At 38.8% G+C, this 13,696-nt stretch overlaps 1 protein-coding gene and 1 non-coding gene across 4 annotated transcripts in view; one reads left to right on the forward strand and one right to left on the reverse strand.

Annotated features, from left to right (window-relative positions):
* MSH2 (mutS homolog 2) overlaps positions 1-13,696 on the reverse strand; it is a 73,645-nt gene that overhangs the window by 45,103 nt on the left and 14,846 nt on the right. For all 3 annotated transcript variants that reach the window (XR_011426084.1, XR_011426083.1, XM_001917785.6), the window contains exons 5-7: positions 12,313-12,462; positions 11,423-11,556; positions 1,824-2,023 (exon numbers count right to left, since the gene is read on the reverse strand). Coding sequence is in view for 1 of the 3 variants with exons in the window: in XM_001917785.6 (XP_001917820.3) it covers positions 1,824-2,023; positions 11,423-11,556; positions 12,313-12,462 (484 nt within the window). In the remaining 2 variants the exon portion in view is untranslated. The remainder of the gene's footprint in view (positions 1-1,823; positions 2,024-11,422; positions 11,557-12,312; positions 12,463-13,696) is intronic.
* Positions 11,940-12,044, forward strand: LOC111768248 (U6 spliceosomal RNA). Its single transcript, XR_002800427.1, has one exon. It is a non-coding gene; the product is annotated as a U6 spliceosomal RNA (small nuclear RNA).

The following is a 13,696-nucleotide window of genomic DNA, read 5'->3' on the forward strand; positions in this document are numbered from 1 at the left end:
GATATATACAAATATTAAGTCACTACGTTATACTCCTTAAATGAATACAATGTTTACATCAATGACATCTCAATAAGATGGGAAGGAAAAAAAAACCTGTCAAACTCAGCAGTGAAACCTGGGAAGATAAGGACTGGACCATGTTCCCTGGATTTAGCAACAAGTCAGTCACTTAGTAAATGCCCTGTGAGTACTGTGGTCAGGCTGGAAGCCATCCAAGTGAATGAAAGATAGAAATGGAGGCTTTCAGAAACTTGCCTGGGAATGGAAAGAGGCAGAGAGATATGGGTGACACAAGAAGACGACATAGGGACAAGGATATCTTTTTTAAAAAAACAGGATAGATATGAATTATTTTTAAAATACTTTGTGGTAAAGAGCCATTAGAGAGATTAAAGGGAAGTGAGAGATAAGAAGTAAAGAGGTGGGGCCAGCCCGCGTGGCTTAGTGGTTAAGTGCAGTGCACTCCACTTTGGCACCCTGGGTTCCGTTCCCAGGCACAGACCTACACCACACATCAGCAGCCAAGATGTGGTGGCAACTCACGTACAAAATAGAGGAAGACTGGCACAGATGTTAGCTCAGGGCAAATCTTCCCCAGCAAAAAACAACTATGCTTATCAGGGGCTGGCGGCTGGCCCAGTGGCATAGTGGTTAAGTTCACATGCTCCGCTTCAGTGGCCCAGGGTTCACAGGTTTGGATCCTGGGCGCAGACCTAGCACCACTTGTCAAGCCATGCTATAGCGGCATCCCACACGAAATAGAGGAAGATTGGCACGTCTAACTCAGTGACAATCTTCCTCAAGTGAAAAGAGGAAGATTGGCAACAGATGATAGCTCAGAGCCAAGCTTCCTCAAAAATACAAAACAAAACAAACACCTATACTTGTCAGGGCAAGTTGATTTTATCCACCAATACTATATTAATTAACTTCATTGCTAATTAGCTTATATGTGACCTCACTCACTTTATTCTGGTAACTTCAACTGTTAGAGAGGACCAAGATGCTTTGTCTTAACTTTCTTTCACAGGTGTGCCATAGAGGTTAACCACTAGGCCGGGAATTTGCCTATGCTGTGTCCTTTAAGTTCCTGCAAGGTAATGACCCCTGGTCAAGGCAGGAAACATACTAATTGTGCTGTTTGTAATCAAGGGTCTGAGGATATTCAGGGAGGTCTGTTCAGCCTGTCAGCATTGTTTACTGGGATTGAGGATTTGCACCTGGTCTCAGGGAGGCTTCCCAGAGGGCACTGCTACAGAAGCTAGTAACAGAACAGGAATGTGCCCAGGAGGCCAGCAAAACATAAAAAAGCCCAGCCAAGACTCCATTTTAGGCTCCTTGGTTCCAAGGTGCTCTGCACACATTGGTGGTCCCTGATCCAAGAGAGAAAGAACACCTCACTACAGACCTTTCAAAAGGAAGGACAATAGGAACCTGCACCTGACCTCTCTGCCCCTGTGCCGTGACAGCCTTTCCCTGTGATGCATATCCTGACTTTAGTGCTGCTGCTAGACTGTGTCCTTTTTCTGTAATAAACTGTACATTTGTAGGCACTGTCATTCTGGGTCCTGTGAGTCTTCTTTAGCAACTGAACCCTGTTCAACTGCTGCTGTTAGTGCAACAGGCCTATTAATAAACCCAGAAACCCTAACATTCATTTCTAAAAAGCAAAACTTCTAAGTTGTCTCATGACTCCTGGCTTCTGTTTTTTAGTAACAAACCTGTTATTAGGAAAACTTACAGAGTATGTCACCAAAACCAACTGTTAGCACATTTGCTAACTATGTTCAGAGTGAAGGAAAACAAAATCATTCTGTTACCTTCATATTTTTCCAGAGCCTGTATAACATTAGGGAGCTGATTTATACCCTGATAGAGTCGATAGCAATCTTGTAAGTTTGCTGCTTGTCTTTGAAATTTCTTGGCAAGTCGGTTAAGATCTGGGAATCGACGAAGTAAATCTTCTTGTAAACTTTGTCTCAATTCTGCATCTTCTACAAAAGCTTCCACTAAATTTAATCTGAAACAAATTATACTATAATTAATCTTAAATATTTCTGCATAAAATTAAAACTTGTCAAACAGGTACATGAGTCTCAACTAAATGAACTAAAAAGTTCCATGTAAGAAGCTTGAATCTATCCTGAAATGTTAGCTTTTTATAGAGGATGAAAAGCTCTATAGCATTGTGATGTAAGCAGTTTCTGATTAGTTAATAACCAAATTAATGTTAAGTGGTATTATAAGATACTGATATATATCCAATTTTGTTTGACTTTCACCAAATTGAATAGAAGAATTTCATTACTGGGACATTGTTGTTAACAAAGACATTATTGCACACGTAAATAATGATCTTTAATGAAACAGAATTACAATTCAAGAATGTTGCCAAATCCAATACTTATTCTATCAGAAGGTCTTATAAATTTTCAAAATGCATCCTAAAACTAGCTCATGACAGCACAAAGCCAAAAATTTGTAACTGAAATAAGCTTATTGCTTCCCAAAGTTACTAAGTACAATCTTAGCTTGTGTTAAGAACTATAAAATATGCAGTTCATATTGCTTTTACCATTTATTGGAATGAGTGGCTTTCCATTTTTTTCACTGTAACCCACAGCAAGAAATAACTTTTTACATCATGAGCCAGCACATGCACGCACAGACATTGTAGTAAGCACATTATGCCACCTCAAAACACGCCACTTTGGCAGAAGGAATATTTTGAGAAGACAACTGAGGAGCAGCAGAAAAAACTAAAGCTCTCTGCCTTCTCCCTATTTGCATTAAAGCAGGACCTTAACTTACAAAGGTGTCCGGCATCCTTCTTTACTAGGAAGAACAAAAGTTAACCACTCCAGACAACTTTAGACCTTTATCAGCTTGGAGATGGTACCAGAGGAATCTACATAACAAACTTTACTAGCTAGCCTTTTTCTACCATTAGTTTCCCAAATATTTGCCTTCCCACAATTTGCAGCCCTAGGAACTCAAAGTCTTTTTCCTTTGTCTTGTCATTCTCTAAAATTATTGCTCCTTTGCTAAGATGCTAAGTAAGCCCAAATTCTAACCAACCCTGGAATTACTCATCTCTGAGTGTACCCAGGTGTAAGCATGAGCTTCTTTTGTTATCTCTTGTTAATGTCTTTTGTCAGTTCAGTTTACAGGGCCCCAGCCAGATAATTTAAAAGGGTAATAGGCAAAAGAAATTTTCCTCCCCTATAAAATATAATTAAAATAGATGTCAGAAAACAACACTTACTCTTACTATATGTGATGCGCTCTTATTTTTCTATTGCATTTAACTTTTCAAAAATGCTGGTTTATTACTCATTACACTAATTTCACAACCCACTATGGGGGTCACAACTTGCAGTCTGAAAACCAATGTTGTAGATGTTATTGAAATAATAGCTGGAAGGTAAATTTTAAGAATCAAAGGTAGGGAAAATTACCACGGGCACAGCAAATGGTCCAAGATTCAGAAGGCTATCAGATGAGCAATCCTTCTCCTTATATTTGTAAACTATATGAGCAGTAATTAACCATCAAATTACACAGGAAAAGAGAACAGAAATAAATTTGCTTCCTAAATCTCTTAACTATTCACCAGTCTCTCCATCAACATTTATGATTCCTACATCATCAAAATGTTCATCCGTCATGTTACATGACGGAAAAAACATGCTGCCCCCAGAGTAATCACATAACCACCATTTATTATTTAAGGTAGGATTTCCCAACCTTGGCAACACTCACATTTAGGCTACATAATTCTTTGTTGTAAGGGGCTGTTCTCTGGTGGTTAACAGCATCCCTGCCTTCTATCCACTACTCTCTCTCCAGTGTGATGACCAAAAATGTTTCTAGACACTGCCAAATGTCCTTTGGAGGGAAACAGTGCCCCAGGTTGAGAACCACTGGTTTAAAGGCACTTGAATAAAAATTCACTTTTAAAAGATGAAAATAAAGAGAAAAATAATTAAAACTTTATAGAATGTCAAGAGAATATCTAGGCAGCTGGCAGTAGATGTATTTGTTATGGCAAATGCCAAATCAGTGGGAAAAATAATCTGCTACCAAACTTGTATTATGAACCAGCCACCGGGGCTATAAACAAACATCGAGCATAATTTAGGCACTTACTGACCCAGAAAAGACTTCTATGGCATGTACCAGATTTAAAAAGCAAAACAAAAATGAGCAATGGATGCAGCCAAGTCACACAGTCCATTAAAGCAAACTGGGGCCTTCCTAGCTAAGCCTCCGGCTCTACTTGGGCTTCTCCAAGTTTGGTCCAAGATGACCAGCATCAAATTACTTGGAGGTGGATAATGATACAGAATTCCCGGGGGGTGGGGTCCAGCTGTGAAATTTCAAGGAGCTTCTCCAGAGATTCTTATGCACACAACAATGTGAGAAAAAGTCTGAATCCAAACAATCATAAGAAATCCCTGAATTCTCATGATAATGAGGGGAGAGAGGCATAAGGGTTGAAGAAAGGATGAAAGAAACCTGATGCTGGCTGATGCCGATGGTTACCCCCTCATCTTTCTTTTTCTCTTCTTTCCCTAAAAACCTAAATTCTTACGTCACTCTCAGGTAAATAGCAGGAATCCATAGAGAAGTTATTTCTGATCAAGAATCTTCCTATGCTTCTTCCCTGTTCCAAGCATCTTATCAGTTTCCTCTCAAACTGACCAGAGAATGAATCACAGGTATCAACACTGTTCAAGGGTATAAAGTTCCAATAAGAGAATTAAGAAGTGAAACAGCAAGGGAAGGAAAAAGCTTTTACAACACACAGCACGAGGTAATATACACACAGCCCCCTCAGTCTTTGGTCCAGTTAACATTAAAAGCTTAATAAACTGCTAGTTTCACAAGCCTATTCAGTATGCCATTTCAGAAATAATTACAGTGTCAATTTATGTTCTGGCTAACAGAAAAATTTTTAAAAAGGCTGCTCTGCTGTTTCCATGACAATGCCACTTTTACATCACAATTTTAGAAGTACCGAAGTTCCTGTTGGCATAACATACTATACCTGCCAATCCTACTCAATAAAATTACTCGGCTATATGCAATTGATGTATTAATTTGCGAAATGACTAGAATACAAGATAATTTGGGGAAGTTAGTGTCTAAAATTCCAACAGAATCAATCATGGAATTACTCACAAAATTTTTGGTATTCTTAAAAATCAACATTCTGTCCTTTCTTTAAAACTAGCATTTTGGGGCTGGCCCCGTGGCCTAGTGGTTAAGTTTGGCGCACTCTGCTTCAGTGGCCCAGGTTCGCAGGTTCGGATCCCAGGTGCAGACCTACACTACTCGTCAGCCATGCTGTGGCAGCAACCCACATATAAAATACAGGAAGACTGGCAGAGATGCTAGCTCAGGGCTAATCTTCCTCAAGCAAAAAAAGAGGAAGATTGGCAACAGATGTTAGTTCAGGGCTAATCTTCCTCAGGGGGAAAAAAACCTAGCATTTCTGATCTCTCAATGTAGGAACTGTTGATTGAAATTTTATGACAGCATATTTATACAGCTGAGAATAAATCTGTTACCTAAAGAATAGCAATTACAAGCTTTTGAGTCTCTTCTTTGTATGTTCTTCACATGGTTTAACGCAGTCAGAAGCATTCATTTGATATAATAAGTAGCAGATATTCTGCTAGGCCTGAGAAGATAAAAAAAGAGTATGGCAAGATATAAAAGAGAGAAACATACTGGGGAGGGGAAAGGAGGCAACAGCAGAGACTTGAAGGGAGAACAGTAGAGGGTGCACTGGAAGAAAACTCAAGCAGAGAAGAACAGGAAAAACTTTAACCAGTAAGACGGAAGGTTGGTTTTGGAAAGGAAAAAGCATTTCTTCTTCTCAGAAAGAGCCAGGAAGTAAAACACTGAAAATACAGATACATTTTGAGATTGTAAGGATTAAAGAGGAGATCATCTGCACAGAAGCAGAGGGAGCTGAAGGCTTTCAGGGAAAGTAAAAAATCTGGGGGCCAGCCGGGTTGGCCTAGTGGTTAAGTTTGGCACACTCTGCTTCAGCAGCCCAGGTTTGGTTCCCAGGCACCGACCTACACCACTCTTTTGTCAGTGGCCATTCTGTAGCAGCAGCTCACATACAAAAAGGAGATTGGCAGGAGCCGGCCCCGTGGCCAAGTGGTTAAGTTCACGCGCTCCGCTGCAGGCGGCCCAGTGTTTTGTTGGTTCGAATCCTGGGCGCGGACATGGCACTGCTCATCGAGCCACGCTGAGGCAGCATCCCACATGCCACAACCAGAAGGACTCACAACTAAGAATATACAGCTATGTACTGGGGGGCTTTGGGGAGAAAAAGGAAAAAAAAAAAAAAATGGAGATTGGCAACAGATGTTAGCTAAGGGTGAATCTTCCTCAGCAAAAAACAGACAAAAACGTAGCTGCCTTTCCAGAGCAGGCTGGATGGGAAGGCAAATGAAATTCAAAGGGGCTAGCAGATCAGCCCAGAGACCACAATAAAGGGATCTCCAGGGACCAGCCCTGTGGCTGAGTGGTTAAGTTCATGCACTCCGCTGTGGCGGCCCAGGGTTTCACCAGTTCGAGTCCTGGGCACGGACATGGCACTGCTCATCAGGCCATGCTGAGGCGGTATCCCATATGCCACAACTAGAAGGACCCACAACTAAGAATATACAGCTATGAACCGGGGGGCTTTGGGGAGAAAAAGGAAAAAAATAAAATCTTAAAAAAAAAAAAGGATCTCTACTAAACATTTTAGAAGTAGAGAAAACAGTGGTGGGAAAGCAGTGGAATGGAAGCCCTCCTGTTCTTCCTCAGAGGCTACAGCAATGCTTCACTGTTTTAAAGAAAGTGCACTCACTATATGATCTCCAGACCTGTTCCCACAGAATATGGACTACTAACTAAAGATATCCTTGTACAAAAGAATAAGATAACCTGGAAATTGGTCTAGGAGTACATTGCCTCAAAAACCATGATATACTGTCACATAAGCACTACCGTCTCTAAATTTATAGGAGCCATGCTTATATTGGAGATTTGTTTCTAATAAGACTGCTACATTAATCATGTTACATTTTACATAAAAATATTCAATTTTACACTAGAAAGCAGTAAGAATACCAAACTCAACATATATAAATTATTTTACCAGACATTTCATTTAAGAGTGAACTGTTTCATATGCTAATATATATTCAATGATCTTTAGAGAATTCTAACTTTAAAGAAATGTGGGAAAATTACCAAGGCTTCAGATGAATCTATGGAAAGACAAAAAACCCAAAAAACCCTAAAAACCCTAAAAGATTAAAAGCAACAGTACTAACATAAGTACAAACATGAGGACTCTTGGGATCTACCAGAAAATAAGTGAAAAAATAGTAATATGGACAGAGTTCTCAGAATTTCTAATTTGATTGTTAGATAAAGCAGAAAAAGGAAGAAATACCTAGAAAATCACCCCTAAATGGTAATAACATATCATTCTCATTGGAGATAAAGTATTTAAGCCATTAGCTAAAAAGTACTGGGGCCAGCCCAGTGGCGTAGTAGTTAAGTTCGCACACTCTACTTCAGCAGCCCGGGGTTTCGGGTTCAGATCCTGAGCACAAACCTACACGCCACACATCAAGCCATGCTGTGGCCGCATTCCACATACAAAGTGGAGGAGGATTGGCATGTATGTTAGCTCAGGGCGAATATTCCTCATCAAAAAAGAAAAGTATTTGTAGTCTCAACGCAAATAGGTTTTAGTTTTAGTGAAGGGAAAGATGAGCAGTGTAATAAAGCGATTCCAGGATATAACTTTAATAAAAGCCAAAATAATGTTTCATTTCTGATGATAAAATCTAATTTGGATCAAATTCAATACAAGCGACAGAAGGAATAAATACAGTACAGTGATTAAGGGCACAGGTTCTGGAGTCAGGCTAGCCTGGCTTTAAATCAGGTACCCATCACATTACAGCTGATCAATGTGAGATGCTCAGCAAAGTGCCAGGCACCAGTCTTACTACCCTCCTCCTCCTAATCACTCGACAATAATTTTAAAATACTCCCATTTTCATCATTATTCCTAAATTTATCACTGGGCTATAGTCCTTGACAAGATATATGCACCAAACTCAAAGATCTAGTCACACCTGTTCTTATGTCTGCTCTAATAAAAAAGAAAAAGAAAAATCTTTGCTTTCCTTAACATAATTCACCCTAATAGCTAGATATTTTAAAACTAACTCCCTACAGTTTCAAGAGGGTGGAGTAAAGAGATTTCCACTATTTTCTCTTCTGGAAAATTACCACAAAACAATGACGACATTAAAAAACAAAAAAACTTGATTTAATGTGTAACCCTGAAGAAAGATCAATCCTAAATACTTAGAGAGAGATCACAGATTTGCCCCGAGAACCCCAGGAAGGTGTAACTAGGAAGGAAGCTCGAGCTAGCACAGCAGGTGGAGTTGAGAAAGGGTGATCAAAACAAGGAGACAGTCTAAACAAAAGCCTCCATAAGGAAGTGTAACTTTTTCTTCCCACTCTGGAATTTCAGCATTTGGCCTTGAAAATCACAGGCCTTCCCACTTGCTGCTATAAAAAAAAAAATTCTCACCAACATAAAAAGGAGAAAATATTTTCCTCTTATCCCACAGGTGCAGAAAAGCAGATATCCTAACTCGTAAGGCCAACCTCGCAAATGTTATTTCTAATAAATAAGCCTCATAAGACCACCAGACTTTGGAAATTATTGCACTATTCTGTGAAAGTAACCTTTACTTACCCTCTAAAACAAAGTCTAATTTTGATATCCTGCCTTCTAAATAATTTGTTACTCTGGTAATAATATATAAATGACATGTCAGGTTTCTGAAGGTGTAAATACACCCATGCTCTAGTTGTTAAGCCAGAAGGGGACCACTGACACTTGCTCTGTTCCCACAAGCCCAAAGTTAAAAAAAATAACCAATGACCTACAGCTTGAGTTATTTAAATTACCTAGTATTTCTTAAAAAAAAAAAATTAAAAGACAAGAGAACACAAATTTTTGCTTGTTTACGCACAGACATCCCATGGAAGGATACTCAAGAAACTGCTAAGATTGGCTGCTCCCCAGGCAGTGATGGCAATTCAGAGAGTACAATAAGAAATGTGTCCCTGAGCTATACAACAGAGGGGCCCGAGGAAGGGATCCTGGGCACTGGCGGGACAAGGGTAGGAGACTTATCACCATATATCCTTCTGTTCTGTCTGAATCTTGACACATATAAATGTAGTTACTTATTCACAAATAATTAAAATTATAAACTGCCTTAATTACTTGCAAATATCCAATCCTATTTTTTTTTTTAAGATTTTCTTTTTCCTTTTTCTCTCCAAAGCCCCCCAGTACACAGTTGTATATTTTTAGTTGTGGGTCCTTCTAGTTGCATGTGGGGTGCCGCCTCAGCATGGCTTGATGAGCGCTGCCATGTCCACACCCAGGATCCGAACCAGCGAAACCCTGGGCCGCCTAAGTGGAGCACGTGAACTTAACCACTCGGCTACATGGCTAGGCCCAATTTTAGCATTTCAACTTCTGCATTTTCAATAAAATACTGGCATACCCACAATTCACTAACCTCATGAGTTATTTTTAGTGTAAGGCTCTTTAAGAATCTACGGGATCAACACTTAGCTTGGTAATTATTTGCAGGGTATCTTAACAATACTGATCATTATTTTATGTTTGCTTGGCATCTTCCCACACACAGAGTCAAAAGATCATTATGCTTTTGTATACCATCAGTATTCAGCAGTTATTCACAAATTCTGGAATGATTTGACAACATCAACGCCATAAAAATAATGAATCTCTTTTACCCATTCTGGCAATGTGTAATGTGCCAAATGGAAAACATCAGGTACACAACAAGGTCTTTAGAAATGACCTAATTATTGAGAAAGGTAAAGTAAATTAAAGTATATCCATTCAATTAAACGTGATATACTTATGAAAAATGCTGAATACAAAGACAAAACAGCAACACTAAAAAATGCTTATGATAATATGAGCCTAAGTGGGGAAAAAACTAAGGCACACAACTATATTAGGATTACAACTACGTTTAAGACAAAGTAACATACTGCACTACACAAAATGATTCCATTTATATAAAGTTCAAAAACAGGCAAAACTAATCTGTGACGTTAGGACAGTGATACTCGTAGAGTGAGGAGGGGTAATAACTAGCAGGAAATCGAAGGGAGTTTCTGGGATGCTGGTTATGTTGTTTCTCAACTTGTGTGTTTTTACGCCAATGTGTTCACTTTGTGAAAATCCATCAAGCTGCACACTTAGGATTTGTGCTCTTATGCATATTATACTTCATTTGGAAGTTTTAAAATGTATCTAAAACAAAAGATAAAAATAAAATACACCCAAATGCTAACCATATTAAGGTAGCAAGATTAAATAACTTTTTCTTTTATTTCCTCAACTTTAAAAGTTTTCTGAAATATATGTTTAGGCTGCCTTAAACCCTTTACAGAACAAGGAAGAATAAGTGCTTCCTATGTGCCAGACCTTGTTCACAGTACTTTACACATATTAAATCACCTAATCCTCATAACACTATGAAGTAGGTGTGTCATTACTGTCATCTTAAAAGTGAAGAAACTGCAACACAGAGGTTGAGTAACTGGCCCCAAGATAACACAGCTAATGAGTGCTAGAGTCATAATTTGAACCAAGGTATGCTGGCTCCCAAGTTGATGCTCCGAAACAATATCCATACCATCTAATAAAATTTTACTTTATGGGCCAGCCCCAGTGGCCTAGTGGTTAAGTTTGGCACATTCTGCTTTGGCAGCCTGGGTTTGGCTCCTGGGCGCAGACCTACACTGTTCTGTCAGCAGCCATGCTGTGCTGGTGGCCCACATACTAAAAAATAGAGGAAGACTGGCACTGATGTTAGCTCAGGGCTAGTCTTCCTCAGCAAAAAAATAAATAAATAAATAACTTTCTATAGTGAAAAAAACATTATTAAGAAAATAAATCACTTAATCTAAATCATTACTACTCTCTTACTATGTACCTCTCTGTGCACTTAGATGCTTAAAATACAGGTGCAAAACTGCATATTAAAGTAAGTGGTATAGCAGCCAGCCCTGTGGCCTAGTGGTTAAGTTTGGCATGCTCCGCTTCAGGGGCCCATGTTTGGTTCCCAGGTGCAGACCTACACCACTCGTCTGTCAGTGGCCATGCCGTGGCGGCAACCCACCTACAAAACAGAGGAAGACTGGCACAGATGTTAGCTTAGGGTGAATCTTCCTCAGGAAAAACAAACAAACAAACATTAAGTGGTATAATCATATGGAATAACTGCAAGTCACCCACAGCTTATAGAAGTGTAGGCTAGTAATATACCTCTCTTCTATTCTGTTCTTGTCCATGAGCGGCTGCTTAATCCACTGGTTAACCAGTCTTTGTCCTTGAGGGGTTTTGCACTTATTCAGCAATGCAGCCAGAGACTGGGAGCCAGTGGTATCTTCAACAGAACCCTAGTAAACAAAACATAAAATAGAAAGAATGGCACGCTCATTAGTGAAAACCTTACTATGCCATGAAAGATAATTAAATAATTTTGGGAACAAGAACACTTAATACTCTTCAAATATTAAATGAGAAATTTGCACAAAAGTTTCTCTTCCTATTGGCACAGATGTTAGCTCAGCAACCATCTTCTTCAAACAAACAGAAGAAGACTGACAACAGATGTTAGCTCAGGGCCAATCTTCCTCACACACAAAAAAGTTCCTCTTCCTAAAATCAAACTTTCAACCTGTTAATCTGTGTTTTCTGCTGTATTTTTTCCCCAAACCAAAATCACTTCATAATTACTACAGTTTTAGAGATAAAACTTAAAATGTAATTTTAAAAAACTGCTGTAACACTCACTTTGGCAGCACATATAACTGAAATGATACAGAGATTAGCATGGCCTCTGTGCAAGGATAACACGCAAATTCGTGAAGTGTTTCATATTTTTGTTTTTGAAAATAACTTAGTATTAAAAATTACCAGTTAGAAAAGAAACGCTGCTGTTAAGATACAAAATTATTCATAGGCCAAGGCAAATACTATTTATACAGCTTGCAACTAGAAAAACTTAGTAATTCAAAACTATTTATCTATTCTAAGTATAACAATATTTCAAAATACTTAAGCTCTTTAATGAGATTCTTCAGTACATATCAAAGGAAACATTTTTTAACCATTCACTATTATTAATCCATGTATTTTTTTTTTTTTTTTACCTGGAAAAGGTTAAGGGCTCTGACTGCTGCAATATCCAATTTCATGTACTGGCTGAAGTCAAAAGTAGTCAGTTCAAACTGACCGAAGTTTGAGTCATCTGATAAGAGTTCTAAAAACTTGATTACTGCAGACAACGACGAAACAGCAACCTAAGATTAAGAAGTTACAACAGAAGATTGTTATCACTACAATTCTAACAAACAAATGGCAAAATGAAAATAAAGTCTGAACAGTATCCTTTTTCTTGGTGTTCCTTCCCAATCCAAACAAAGAAATCAGACAAAGTTTAAAGAAATCTCTTCAGGGCCGGCCCCGCAGCTGAGTGGTTAAATTTGCACACTCCGCTTTGGTGGCCCAGGGTTTTGCGGATTCAGATCCTGGGCGCAGACCTAGCACTGCTCATCAAGCCATGCCGAGGTGGCATCCCACAAGCCACAACTAAAAGGACTCACAACTAAAAATATACAACTATGTACTGGGGGCTTTGGGGAGAAGAAAGAAAAATAAAATCTTAAAATAAATAAACCAATCTCTTCAGATTAGAAAATGACTTTCAGAAAGTGAAAATTTACTCTACAAGCAGCACTATTTACAATAGCCAAAAGTGGAAATTACTAAAATGCCCACCAAAAGAAAAATGGAGAAAATCTGGCATGCTCATGCTATGGAATACTACACAACAATAGATATAAGCATAGATAATCCACAATGACATGCAACAATATGGATAAATCTCACAAACGTAACACTGAACAAAAGAAAACAGACAGAAAAGAGCATAAACTATATAATTCTATTTACCTAAACTACAAAAATAAGCCAAACTAATCAACACCATCAGAGGTAAGAACCAGGGTTAACCTTGGTGGAGTAATGACTAGAAGGAAGCATAAATAGTATCTTTAAGGTCCTAGTACTATTCTGTGTCAGGGATGCTGGTATTTACAATTTATGAAAATTCAGTTATACACTTATATGCACTTTTCTATATGTATATTTAAATAATAATAAGTTTAAACAACTGCCTATGTTTTCACTGTAACATAAAACAAGAAGTTCAGGACATTAAACTGATAAGCCAATGACAAATTCCACTTATTAAAATATACTTGATACTAGATTCATTGTGAATGTACATATTTTTCCTAATTGATAACACAGCCATCTATCTGCCCTTGCAAACTCTAACAAATGAGTAAGGCTGTCACAAGAATTTCCTGCTATGTCACCATGAGGCACAAAAAAACACACTTTTGGAGCTGGCCCCATGGCCAAGTGGTTAAGTTCACACACTCTGCTTTGGCGGCCCAGGGTTTCACTGGTTCGGATCCTGGGTGTGGACCTAGCACCACTCGTCGGGCCACGCTGAGGCGGCGTCTCACA

This window comes from Equus caballus, chromosome 15 (assembly GCF_041296265.1).
Source record: "Equus caballus isolate H_3958 breed thoroughbred chromosome 15, TB-T2T, whole genome shotgun sequence".
Taxonomy (NCBI): Eukaryota; Metazoa; Chordata; class Mammalia; order Perissodactyla; family Equidae; genus Equus; species Equus caballus.